Source organism: Struthio camelus, chromosome 3 (assembly GCF_040807025.1).
Source record: "Struthio camelus isolate bStrCam1 chromosome 3, bStrCam1.hap1, whole genome shotgun sequence".
Lineage (NCBI taxonomy): Eukaryota > Metazoa > Chordata > Aves > Struthioniformes > Struthionidae > Struthio > Struthio camelus.
In genome coordinates this window covers 12,854,291-12,867,067 of record NC_090944.1, presented here as the reverse complement: position 1 = coordinate 12,867,067, position 12,777 = coordinate 12,854,291, and the positions used below count along the sequence as shown (strand labels likewise).

Genomic DNA, 12,777 nt, shown 5'->3' with positions numbered 1-12,777 from the left:
GTGCTCATGCCTATGTCTTGGCATTGCTTATTTTGGTAGTAGGTGTACCCAAATGTACCCGAGTATATCCAAGACGTACTCGAATGAGAGAATACCATGCCACATTGGGAAAAAGTGGTGGAGAAGAATGAGAAAAAGGGGTGTGGGGAAAGCTGAATAGTTTGTATTGTGAAACCAATCTTTTAACTTCCTGCTCACCTTTCAGGATTGGCAAAAAAGCCACTGTAATGAATTATCAGAAATGTGTGCTGAAATTAGTCTCTATCTAAAGCTTCTATAGGCCTGGAAGCTGTGACAGCAGGTTCTTTCCTGCAAGAACGCAAGAAGGTGAAACCGTCTTAAGGTGAGACTAAAATAACATTTAGTCCCATGGTTCACTGCACCATGGAGCACTTGCTCCTCAGGAGTCACAGACGTGGATCTTGCATGTTATTTACATTAATGGTCATTTTCTCTGAAAGAAAGTCTGAGAGAAAGTTGTTTGCCCGACTACTATTATTTCCATAGGAAATCTTCAGTTTCTCACATGAACAGTTCCTCCTTTGTGGTACTAAAGAATTAGCCTTCCTTCAAGACTAAATGCTGATAAAGCCACAAAGTTGGTGAAATTAAGTAAACTGTATTTCATAGCAATAAGAAAGAATGAAAATTAAAATGTATTGCTCAGTGAAGAATCAGTAATTTAATGAGTTATACAGACATACTGAATGTTTAATAAATAATTTTGCGAGACACCCCTACTTGTTATTAAAAGCAAAATTTCCAAGTGCAGGGACCCTCTTTCCTTGGCTACTTATTTGTATGAATTAAACCCTTTTCTCAGGCAGGTCTTTTCTTTTAGAGAACAGATTTGATTAGCTTTGTTTATGCTAATTGCAACCTTATAGTATAAGTGGGACCATCGATTTGAATGACCTACACCCTTTTTCCCATTAAAGGCAATGGGTGTTTAGAGTAAAATGTATGCCAGCCAAAAACACAAATTCTAACCTAGAATAGTTTCAGTGGAAACTGCCCTGCTTTCCTGATACCCTTTAAAAACTATAGCTTTCAAATAATGCTGTTCATCTTCTGGTCCAATTAACGGCAAGGTAGTTCAAAATGTTGGTCAAGTTAAGATCACTTGCATGTGCAAGGACTACGAAGCTATGCCAAGAGCATGTGAAACATACAGAAGTACAGAACTTTAAACAATGCTCCTTAGATAACAGTTGTAGAGAAGGAAGACCTGAGATGTTGAGCATGATACATGTCTGGCACCCAAATGCCAAATTTCAATTAAGGTACTCCACTATACTTCCAGAAGACTACGCAAATAAAACAAGTACATGATTCTACAGCTCTCTCCGATGTGAGTAACTTAATTGCAGTTAGTCCTCCTGCATGCATGAGAGAGGTAGGGTAAAATCTGCTTTTGTGAAAGTTGTTGTCATTAAGGAGATGAATAGCCAGGCAGGGGAAAGTCCGAGCCTATTACTTTATTTCAGTTTTGCATTGGCAGGTAGCAGGGCAATTCAGCTTAACAAAGCTACGGGAACATCCAAAAGATTTTGCCAAGCCAGAACAGTTGCTATAAGCATCCACATGCTTGCAAGGGTTGGCTGAAAAAGAATTGAAATATAAAATTAGCTATAAATGGGAAACTTTTTCCTTTCATAATAATTTTTCATCAATTCTTCTTTTTTTCTATAGTTTTTCCCTCTTTATTGTCCTTTACCCCACGACAGCATCCAAAAACTTTGACCACACGTGCAATATTCTGAGCTCTTTCAAGGTTTCCCATTGAAATTACAAGGTGCTTTGAAGCTTTCCTCCTCTATACTACAGTTCATGAGGAGAATTAGCCCAAACACATAACAGAAGTTAGATTTGAAGGTAAGTTCTATATTAATGAGATTCAACCCATCTGCTTTTATTTTCTATTGGAATTCTTGTGCAAAGGAAAAGTGATTCACATTTGTCAATGTCTTATTCTGTCAAGTCTGATGCTGCCGCTACCTGATCAGTGACTACTGCTCAAAGAAAGAAGAAGAGGTACAGATAAGGAAGTGTGCTGCTGCTTTGGCACTTCCTAGTTTCAAGGATCCAAATTGCCTCTCCCAGGTGTGAAAAAGCACCTGGACTGCAGTTGGACGTGTGAAACCCAGATTTTCCTGCTACCGCCTATAGAAACATGTCTTTAACCTCACTGCAGTCAGTGGATGATCTTACACTAGGGGAATTATTCATGAGAGTTTCCATACTGAGACTGAGACATTGTTACCTTTAATGAAGAGATGGAGAATGAACTCTGAAGCTATCTGGGCCATATGAACGTCTTGATCTATACCCTTGGGTCGATAAAGTGAAAGGTACCTGCATCCTAACATACATCACACCAGCTACTGTAGTATCTGACCCTCATTGTTACAGACTCCTTTGGTTTCACCCCACAAGTTAGCCCACCTAGGTAAAACACATAACATAGTAAAGCCTGGACCTGTCATGATGCTTCTATAAAACAATTGATAAAAAATAAAGATACGGTAGCCTACAGAGCATGAGTGTGGATTCATAGCCTCTGTCTTTTGGCCTAGTATTTGAACAAATCGTTTAAAAAACCTTCCATTTGCAGTAACTAATTGATTTTTTTTTTTTAAATCAACTTTACCCCAGTCCCAATTTAAATGCTTAAAACTTACTGCATAGTCCATTGTCGCAATCATTAGGACAATCACCACAAGGATTTCCTTCTTTGTAGGGTGTTCCAAGTAAATCTATTCTATTCCCCCTGAAACATCAACATTACCAACAAAAAATAGAAAGTCAATGTAACATACCTAAGAGTAAAATTTAATTATATGGATGCATGCAAGTATTAATTTACACTCAGTCTTTGCTTTTAGTTAAAACAATTTTTTCTATTTTACAATATAAATGTCAAAATTAGTTTTAGACAAAGTTTATGAAATCTTCACTCTGCCTTAAGATCCTCACTAATGTTTTGTTATTCATGATAAACTCTTGAAAGGTGCTGCACATATTGATGTGCCTTTCTGAATTAAGGCATCAAATAGAAAGTGGGAAATATTTCTTTTTGATTTACCATGATGAAAATTATGATTATTAGGTAAAGAAAATTTAATTTGAAAATCAGTGTCACTTTTATGTTTTATGCTTTTGTTTGACGATTCTTTTTACAAGTGTATTTCTGTCTTTTTGTATTCCAAAAGGTCCTCAGACCTTTATCTCAGCTATGGGTGTTGTGCTCTGATACACATTTCATCATCTCCTGAGTCATTTTGATAACGTAATAAGGAGTTCCAGTATCAGAATCAATACGTACGCGGGGCAGTACTGGCAGACATAAAAGTATTTATAAGTAGTCTCAGGACAGAAAGCAACTGCACATCCAACTTGATAAGACTTGTACCAAACCACCTGCAGATACGAAAATGAAAACCATGGGAGAGTGAAAAACCAGATACATTTGAAAATCATTTAAATACACTATGTGTTAAAGAAACATATTGGAACCAAGATTAAGTCACTTTATTTACCCTGTATAGTGAAATATAAGTCTCATCTTACTGGAAACCATAATTTTCTTGTTCCTGCTATTTACCTTTGAGGCAAAGAACATTTAGGGTATAGTGAGGTTTATATGTGAGAAACGCGGTGGGCTCTCCATGCATCAGAACTGTTAGGCTGCCTGTCTCTATAAAATATTCAGTTATAACTGTTGAAGAGGATAAAGGAATCATGATGTAAAATTTTGTGTCCTGCACTATGTGCAGGTGAACAGAGGAGGTTATCATAACCCCTCTTCCAGCTGGGACCTCTGTGAAACAAAGGAACTGTATAGATAGCAGAAAAGTTATAAATATTTCCTTCCTGATACTTTAATAACCCTATTTTTACAGTATCTAAACACTTTTCAAATATTTAACAGACAAATAAGTCTCTTCCCTCTCTTTCTTCCTGAGGCTTTGGAATACCAGTACCTTTACTCTGTGCATGCAAGTGATAATTGTTTGTGTGTCATGTCACGCACATGAGTAAGCGTGTGCATGGTTAGATACCTTAATGGAGGAAAATAAAAACAAAGGTGGCAGTGGCAGAATAACAATCTGGCCATGGTTCTGACCAGCATATTAGAAAGCATACCAAAAAAAAAAAAAAAAATCCCAATTCAAAAAAGCTCAAAATGGTCAAGTCTTCTCCCTAGGTCAGATCCAGCTGTGCTATGGCTGGGAGGACTGCTCATCCTCAGTTATGGCATTGGATGAGGAGGACATCTCTCATCATACCCAGCCAGGGTCTTCAGGGAATGGGGTGACTGGGATGACTACATCTCTCTTACCTCTTATTATAAATCTATGCCTGACTCCCTGCTGCACAGGAACACCCCCTAGTACTAACCTGGCTTTGATGTCATCTAGTTGCAACTTTCCTAAACCATGGCTTCAACAGCTTCTCTTGTCTAATATACTTCCTCAACAAAAAGTTGAGAAGGTATTTAGCCTATTATTTCGCTTTGTATTCTGTTACTTTGAAAGCTTTCATTAGGTTTTCTCAGAATAACTCTTCTGTCTCTGATGTACTTATTCCCTTCAAAGAGAATGAAAGTGTCAAAGGCGCTTAGTTAACATATGGATATTTATTTTCTCAGCTTCAAATATAAAAATGTTGCATCTACCTGAGTGTAATGGCCAACCACAGCACCTCTTCTTGTTGCTCCAGTGCCATATTTGAAATCTTTCACCTCATCATACCAGTACTGAATAGCACTTGGCCATGAGAAAGCGTCAGGTGACATGAAGAGGTTTTCACCACAGGTTACGTCTGAAAAGAGAGTGCGGAGAAATGCAGAAAGCAGACACACATGGGGAGAACCAGCAAAGGGCTGCATGATTTTAGTGGCAGCTGTCATCCAGACGGGATGGTGCTTTTTTGTTTCTTTTTTTTTTCCTGGTCAGTGACTCCACCCTTTGTCAGTACTGAAGTTGTCACTTGACCAGTTTTCAGCATGGCTAACCTGTCTGACTGGGAGTTTGGTTGTTGACAGGGCTTCTGCACATCCATCCGTACACCTGCACATATGCACCAAGGATTCGTTTGCGGTGACTCTAATTTTGGTATTTCAAAAGTAGTGACCATAGTCATTATTCAGGTCACAGTTCAGTAATCTTGGGAAAATCTCAACAATTCAAACCTTACCTGTGGTACAACAGGTATCTACACTGTCATGTGGATTCACCTGTTGTTTTCATTCAGGCAAATCCTATTGTGCCTACTATTGTTATTCAAGATGCCAGGGAATTATTAACATTCTGAGTCTCATCTTCCTTTGCAGTTATGCTTAGTGCTGTGAGTTGGTTTTGAAACTTCATCCTTTGTGTCTTCCACCCTGGAAAGTTTTATCCGGTTCAAACAAGCTAATTTCTGTAGTACACTGGGTCTGGATTCTCTTCTTTATGTTGGGTATTGTGGGAGAATGTTTCTTCGCTAGGATTTTTTCACCTTCTAAAGTAAATGGGATTTATTTGTAAAACTGGTGCAATTAGGATGAGAATGGGATTTAACTTTCCTCGCTTACTGGGAAGATTTATATCTAATTTTTTGTCTTGGGCCCATGCACTAATGGCGTTGCATTGAATATCGCAGGTCATCTCCAATGCTTAGCCAAATGATTTTAAGGATAAAATAAAAAAACCCGAGCATATTGGTAAGTACTGTAAACCAGCTGAAATGATAGGTATGGGAAGTAGTGTCTGAGGAATGGGAATAGGGTGAAAGAGAAAAAAAAAAAAATTGCACACCTTTTCTTTCAAAGGTTGGGAATTTAACATAAATTTGATAACTGGACAAACTGGAGACAATATTTCATACAATTTCTATTGAACTTTCTCATGATCTTTTCACGTAGATATTTTCAGTAGACTCACTCGGTTCCAATATCGTTTTCTGAGCTAGTCTTTTGAATAAGTTTTGTGTAGAAGACAAATGGAAGTTTTCAGAAGCAATGCATCTCACCTTAAATGCTAGGCCAGATGAATTGTGTATTAGAAGCGTTTACTTTCTTCCCTTTAATGTATAGGAATATACAGTGATCAGTTCTGGTTTAGACATTTACCTTGTGGACATCTTAAGTTAGAAATGCAAATCCCACCCTTTAACTAAATTATCTAATTTTTATTAAACTGTAAAATACTTTTAGATAACTGAGTAACATATAGTCTCATCTCAGCAAATATGAATCCGTGAAGTTGAAAATATGTGAACACATTATTTTAGCTTCATTTTGATATCAGCTAATTTAAAAATCTCATGCCTGTAAGCTCGTCAAATGGATAACACAAATATATATTATGCAGTTAGCACTCATACTTTACTTACTGATTTTCCTCATGGTTGCAGGACTGTGGCTTAAAGTACATTTATTTGCCCAAATTTCGGCATTTTTTGCAACTTCAGGACTCCATTCCTTAATGAAAGGAGAAAATACTAGTCATTCACATAGCACTTAATAAACCTTCACGGAGAAACAACATTTTGGAACTTACACTTTCAATCGGTAGTTATATTTCTCTTGGTACTGCCTGTGCTCAGTGTTCCTAGCACTTCATCATAGGAAAGATTGGGAGAGTGTATTTGCTGCTAACTTAAGTGATGGGATCTTGCACGTGGTCCTGTATCTCTCATAGGGTCTGTTATTTATTGTAAATAGAAATGCACGTAACTTACCATCTTCAACATGTTGCTGGCAGGCGGGTTTACTCCTCTTCTCAGGGCGTTGTGCTTTTCAACAATCAGCTTTTGCTGATCTGCTTTGCTAGTTGACAGAACATCAAAAGTTGCAGGTACCTAAATTGAAAGAGCGTGTTATATTTCTTATTTATTTGAATGTAACTGCATACTGAATACTATCTAGAAAATGTTAAAATACTAACTTCAACCTAAGAAATGACCCATGTGATGAAGGAGGTGCCATGTGTTGTTTCCTAGGTCTGTCTAGGGGTTGTTTCCCACTGAGTAGCACTCTGAATGATTCCACGATTTAGAGCTTAGCAGTAATAAAAGTAACACCGGTTCCTGTATTGCATGTACAAACCCACTGCAGGCGTCTAGCATTTCTTATCTCATGTGACGTTAGAATATTAAATTTAGGCAACTGTGTCAGACTCTCAATTTACATTTATTATAATTTGCTTCGCAAAGGTTTTGGGGAAGCAGGATCTGAAAATCAGACAAAGACACTGGTGTGCTTATGATGCTTTCCCCTTCTTCAATATTTTAAACATGCCTATCAATTTCTGTTTACTGAAGGAAATGCATGATCAGAGGATTGTCACAGACTTCTTGTGATACTTCCATCAGGAGAGCCCACTGCACAAAAAATAATATGTTAACGTTTTCTTCCACTCCCGCCATAACTGCCTATAATTTTCAAACTTTTTCTGTATTTTCCTCTAGAAAGGATAGCCATAGGAAGAATTCTGCCTTCTCTTTACAATCTTTCTCACCAGTCTGCTAGGCTACAGCATGGAGAGCAGAGATTGAAAAATTTCATCATATTTTTAGGCTATTATTCTCTACAATGGGTTCTAGTGTAACAGTTGTTACTGTTATTTTTTTCATACTAAACTCTGTACTGATGTCTGGCTAACTTGATGCTTCCTAGAATAAGGTAATTAGTTACCTATGTCCATACATTCAAATGGATTTATTAATGTTTATTTTTAGTGGTATGACAGTACCTTGTAACAAAATCTTCTTCGTAAGTATTTATTTTCACAGGTCATGACGATCCAACCACATTCAGTTTTATTTTTCCTACCTTTGATGTATTTTTAGACATCAGTATTTAAAAGGTTCGCTATTTCTCTTTTTATTTATGTATGTCATTTAGCTCTAAAGTTTTGATCCAATGATCCCTTACTCTCCTGCCTAATTCCAGTTGGACTAATCAAGAACTAAGCACATCATTTGCACTTGCCATTTAATGTACTTAATTGAGCTTCAGTGCTTATAGCATTAGAAAAGCAGAATTTGTAGAAAGAAGTAGTTCTAGCAAATGAACTGATGTAAAGGGGGGAAAAAATGGTCAAGCCTTCGGTCTCATTAATATTTCCGAAGTGAAAATAGTAAACTTCCAACTTCAGACTAAGTAAGAGTTGGGAGGAACTACTCTTAAGTGTACATTGATTATGTTAATAATTTAAGCTATTTGAAGGAGAACAGCGGTACCTGTTCAGAGGATGGGACTGCGAGGCAAGGGAGAGGCACGCAGCTCTCTGTCCCTGTGGACTGTATCTTCAGAAAGTGTTGGGGGGATTCTGGGAAACACAGTTACAAGTGACGCTGAGCCTATAGAGGGTTTAGCGTGAAAATGTAGGTGCAATCTCCTGCTTTGAAATTAGGCAAACCTTGAGAACAGGGGTTGTCTGTGGCACCAGACTTCAATGACATTGTCTGTCCAAAGCCCAGACTCTTCCTACACATGACTGGTGTGCATAGAATCAGACCTCGAGTCTGTCAAGGCCAATCCAGATTTTCCAAATGCAAAGCATGGTTCCTACCTCTCCAGCAGATTGAGGCAGCATAGCTGCGAGACACAGGAACGCTGCTGGCAGAATCATCTCTGAAAAGGGAAGAATGAGGATTTTTGTTATTTTTTGACCTTTATGGAGCTTTCATCTCTCTAAACATGTAACCTATCTTTCTCCTGTGCATCTCCAGGTGTTTTCTCAAGCAGCAAGGTAATGGTTTTTTTTTCTTTCCTCTTTCTCTCTTCCTCTCATTTTTAGAAGTAAAAAAATAAAATTAATTCCTTCTCTGCTTTTCAACATTTCTAGAAACAGTACGAAGCAATTGCTTTGTGTATTTTATACTTCCTGGTCAAATTCTGATTTATTCCTTTCATCTAAGTTCACAGTGTAGGAGGACATTTGAATTCGCCTTCCTTCAGGAAGACTTCAGCTTGCTGCAGAACTGCCGGTGGTAGACACTGTTTTCAGTTTGTTTCTGTGTCGGCGTAAGTCTGAAACTTTTTCTGCTCTCCATTGCCTGCTTTGACAGGACTGAATTAGTCGAAAGGTGAGTTTAAACACATATGCAGGCTTCTACATTTAGGTGTCCGAGTCTGCAGTCAAAGCCCTTCCTTAAGGACCAGTACTGGAACATTGCTGTGAAACTTCTTCACATATGACCTGGATCTGAACTAGCTGGACCAGAAGTGGACTAGCACTGGCTTCCTAGGGAATTTGTTTCAGAAAGCTTTTCTTTTCTCTCTCTCTCTCTCTCTCTTTTTTTTTTTTTTAATTAAACTCTTGATCAAAAAATGAACAGTGTGGAGTGGATACAGAATCGAGAGCCATTTCTAATTGGACAAGAAACCACCAGCCTTTGGACCGACTAAGACTGTGCTTGGTTGGGAGACTCAAAGCTTTGACCGTCCCACTACAGTGATCCAGATGGGAATAAGTTCATTATACTTGGTATTTGATTGCAATCAGTCATAGGAGTTATCTTCAGCTTGTTTCTGCTTAGCTACCTTGGGCAGGCAAGCAGGTGACTAGAGTGGAATTTACTTGTTTTGGCAGTTTTCCCAAATCCCTCTCCAAGATAATTTTTGGGCATATTGCCACAGAGATATGTTGTTAAATTAAGCTCTTATTTGGCTTTGAGAGGCTGCTGGTTTTAGTTTTAATTTATTCCTGGGGAGAAGCCAATAGGGTTTCCTGGCCTTTCCATACTCAGTAAGGCCTATCTACCTTGAGGCAACGAGCCTATATAAAACACAAGGTGTTTCTGCTTATGGAGGACATGCAGGTAAGAATAGCTGCCCTTTTCCACGTTTTCCTCACCGAATCGCTTATGCGACACTGGAGGAGACGCACAGTTTCCAGCTCATAGAAAGGGGAGCTGCTCCAGCTCTGCTAAATACCAAAGTCTCTTTAAGTGGACTGAATATGGGCAGCTGTGACCATGTCTACACCAAGAACCTGGACCATGCCCGGGCCAACTCTCCAGTCCAGAGGCCAAAAAAGGCACAGACTGGCAACATCTGTCAGTACGTCTCAGCCTCCAAAACAGGGTAGCTTCAACCAAGCTGCCTGCAGCTTAGGAAAGATATGCCCGGCCAGGGGAAAACAGTACTGGGAACTATTCTGATAGTTAAACAGTCTATGTGGTTGAGTCCCAGTTCTTGGAACTGGTTAATGACACTATTTACTTTAGAGATAATCTATTCCTTTCTTGAAATAGTCTGGGATCACACAAGTTTTTTCTTAGTACCTTTTCTACGACACTTATTTCTTAGAGCTTTTACAAAAGTTTTCAGTGTACGTAAACTAGGGGTTTAAAGACAAGAGATTGTAGCCCCACTAACATGAAAGATGATTCTTTTCACTTCTTTCCTAACTAGAAGGTAAGCAGAGGTGTGGGTCATGTTTAGCTGTGCTCAAATTGCAAGCAAAAATAAATCTCTTCAGTGCAAAATGTGTTGATTCTCAAATTAAAAAATGAACCTTTTAGCACTTAAAACATTTAAAAATAAATATTCTGCCTCAAGTGAAAATAACTGTTCCTTGAACTTGTGAGGCCTTCTATTTTGCAAACAAAACTGAAGAAGCAGACTTAAAGACATAGGCAAAATATTAATTTACTGGAATATTTTCTATCAATTTAATTAATATATCAATTAAATAAGCATAATTGGTAATTTCATACATGATACAAATTACAAAATGCTGTTGGAATGCTTTTTATGCAGTGGGTTTCCTGCTCCAAGATACTAATGTACTTTTGGCAGTCCCACAGGTTTCAGCCAAATGCTTATAGTTTAAGAGATGTAAATTTAATTGCTCTGCATTAATTTCTAGGCACTAGTCCTAAAATCAGTCTCTCTATCCCCCTCCCTTGTCCCCCCCAATCAAACATAAATCAGGACATGTGCCAAGTCTTACTGACTTTCCTGCGACTCCATCTGTGTACAGGGACCTGCCACTGAAAGACAGTGCTTTAGCATCCCCAGTTTGTCAAACAACCCCTAGTTTGGCAAACTTATGTGAATATTTTTCCCTTCCCTCCTTCAAAGGCTCAATCCTGAATAAAAAAACCCTAAACCCCCTCCCCCCCAAAAACCTGTATCCTAGATTATTTACACAGCTGAATCAGTATTATAAAAGAGCATCCCCGTTAATTTTTATTATCCTTGAAAATGACCTGAAACGGACTAATACAAGCTGTCATTTCACTTGTACATCATTGCCGCACAAGGTCCCACTTAGGAGCCACTTTGTGCAAGAGGAAGGTGGTAATTTCCCAGCACTGAAAAGAAGTGATGATAGCTACACATAGCAATAGAGTACACTGCACTGAATATATATTCAGTTCAGTACATTCAGTCTGTCTCTACCTCTTTCTCTATGTATATCTAGTTTTCTACCAAGATGCTACTTTCTTGTATGCAGGACACTTTTCATCCATTTTTGATGGTTCATCATTTTTCTCTCCTTATTTTCAACTTGCATTATGCCTTTGCCTGTCTAATCCTTACTTTTCACTGAATCAAATCCTCTTTCTGCGACCCTCCTAACTTGTTCAAGAGACCAGAAGCCTTCTACAATAGGTTACATTTTAATACCTGAAGAAAATTGCAATACTTTGCACAAACAAATCAATATAAATTCTACCTTTTGATTCCAGGAAGATAGAAAGTTTCTTCCGTGCCTCTCAGGTGGTTGTGGAAGTGGCCGGGGTTCCTCACTGAAGCGTGATTTATAGCTCCTCTGTTTCCTGATAGGACAAAGTGACTCAGCGTCACAGGTATTGTAAAATTCATATGGTGACCAGATAGAACAGTGCATTTGTCATGTGCACATTCTTCTAAGAAGGAGGTTATTTGCTTCTGTTCCATTTTTATTTCCTCCTACTTCTTGCTTTGGATGAGATGCAACACGCTGAAATGAGTTTTGTATGTATTTGTCATTATACGTAAAATTTGCAGTCAATGTGAACACCAGGTACAAAGACTCTCACCTAAAGATTGACACCTTCAGTTACAGTAAAGGCTTGATGTTAATCTTCAGCAAAGCAAATAAAGTCAGTTGGCTACTGAGGTGTCTCCAGATTGACAATGTTACACCCATGGTAGAATCTGGCCCATTGATTTTTCTGTGGGAAAAAAAGAAATCTTAGGTAAAGTTTCTGTGCATGCCGTGGCTTCTTTACATCACTCCAGTAGTGTAAAAATCAAAGTGCTAAGGGTATTGCTTTAATTGATACTTTCACCTAAGACTGGATAAAGATTAAAAGATTATTGTGTGCACTAATATTAAAGCACACACAAAAGCTTTATTTGGCATTTCCTGGTTACCTGGGTTAAGATGAGAATGGAAGGAAATGCTACCAGATCAGAGGGGCTTTTGTGCACATTCACTATGCAAGGGTATTAATTGCTTCTGTCCACATTCAGTCTCTAGTCTTTAGTGACCAGAGCAATTGTCATTCTCTGCTCTTATACAGAAAAGGTGGCATCTTTCTGCCTTCTTAGTCACACGACTCTTACCCTAGTGCCTTATGAAATATGACCTTCCAAAACAATCTTTTGCTTTGCATTACCTAGGAAACCAATGTATTGGCTATGCTGGATGAAATTGTAGTGGTGCGATTTTGTTGTTTCATAATTATATGAAAAGGAACACACTCTCAACAGGTTTGTGGTTGACACCAAATTGGAGAGAGCAGTCAGTATGTTGGATAATAAGGCTGTCGTTCAGAGGGACCTTTACA

At 38.3% G+C, this 12,777-nt stretch overlaps 1 protein-coding gene across 1 annotated transcript; it reads right to left on the bottom strand.

The window, feature by feature from the left end:
- Positions 1 to 674: 674 nt before the first annotated feature.
- Positions 675 to 11,852, bottom strand: LOC104145392 (cysteine-rich venom protein-like). The gene is given in 9 exon segments (XM_009676892.2): positions 675 to 1,601; positions 2,682 to 2,770; positions 3,326 to 3,420; positions 4,679 to 4,824; positions 6,379 to 6,466; positions 6,727 to 6,846; positions 8,562 to 8,623; positions 11,679 to 11,714; positions 11,717 to 11,852. Coding segments are annotated over 9 exon segments (900 nt in total). The 3' UTR covers positions 675 to 1,473.
- Between the last annotated feature and the right edge of the window lie 925 nt (positions 11,853 to 12,777).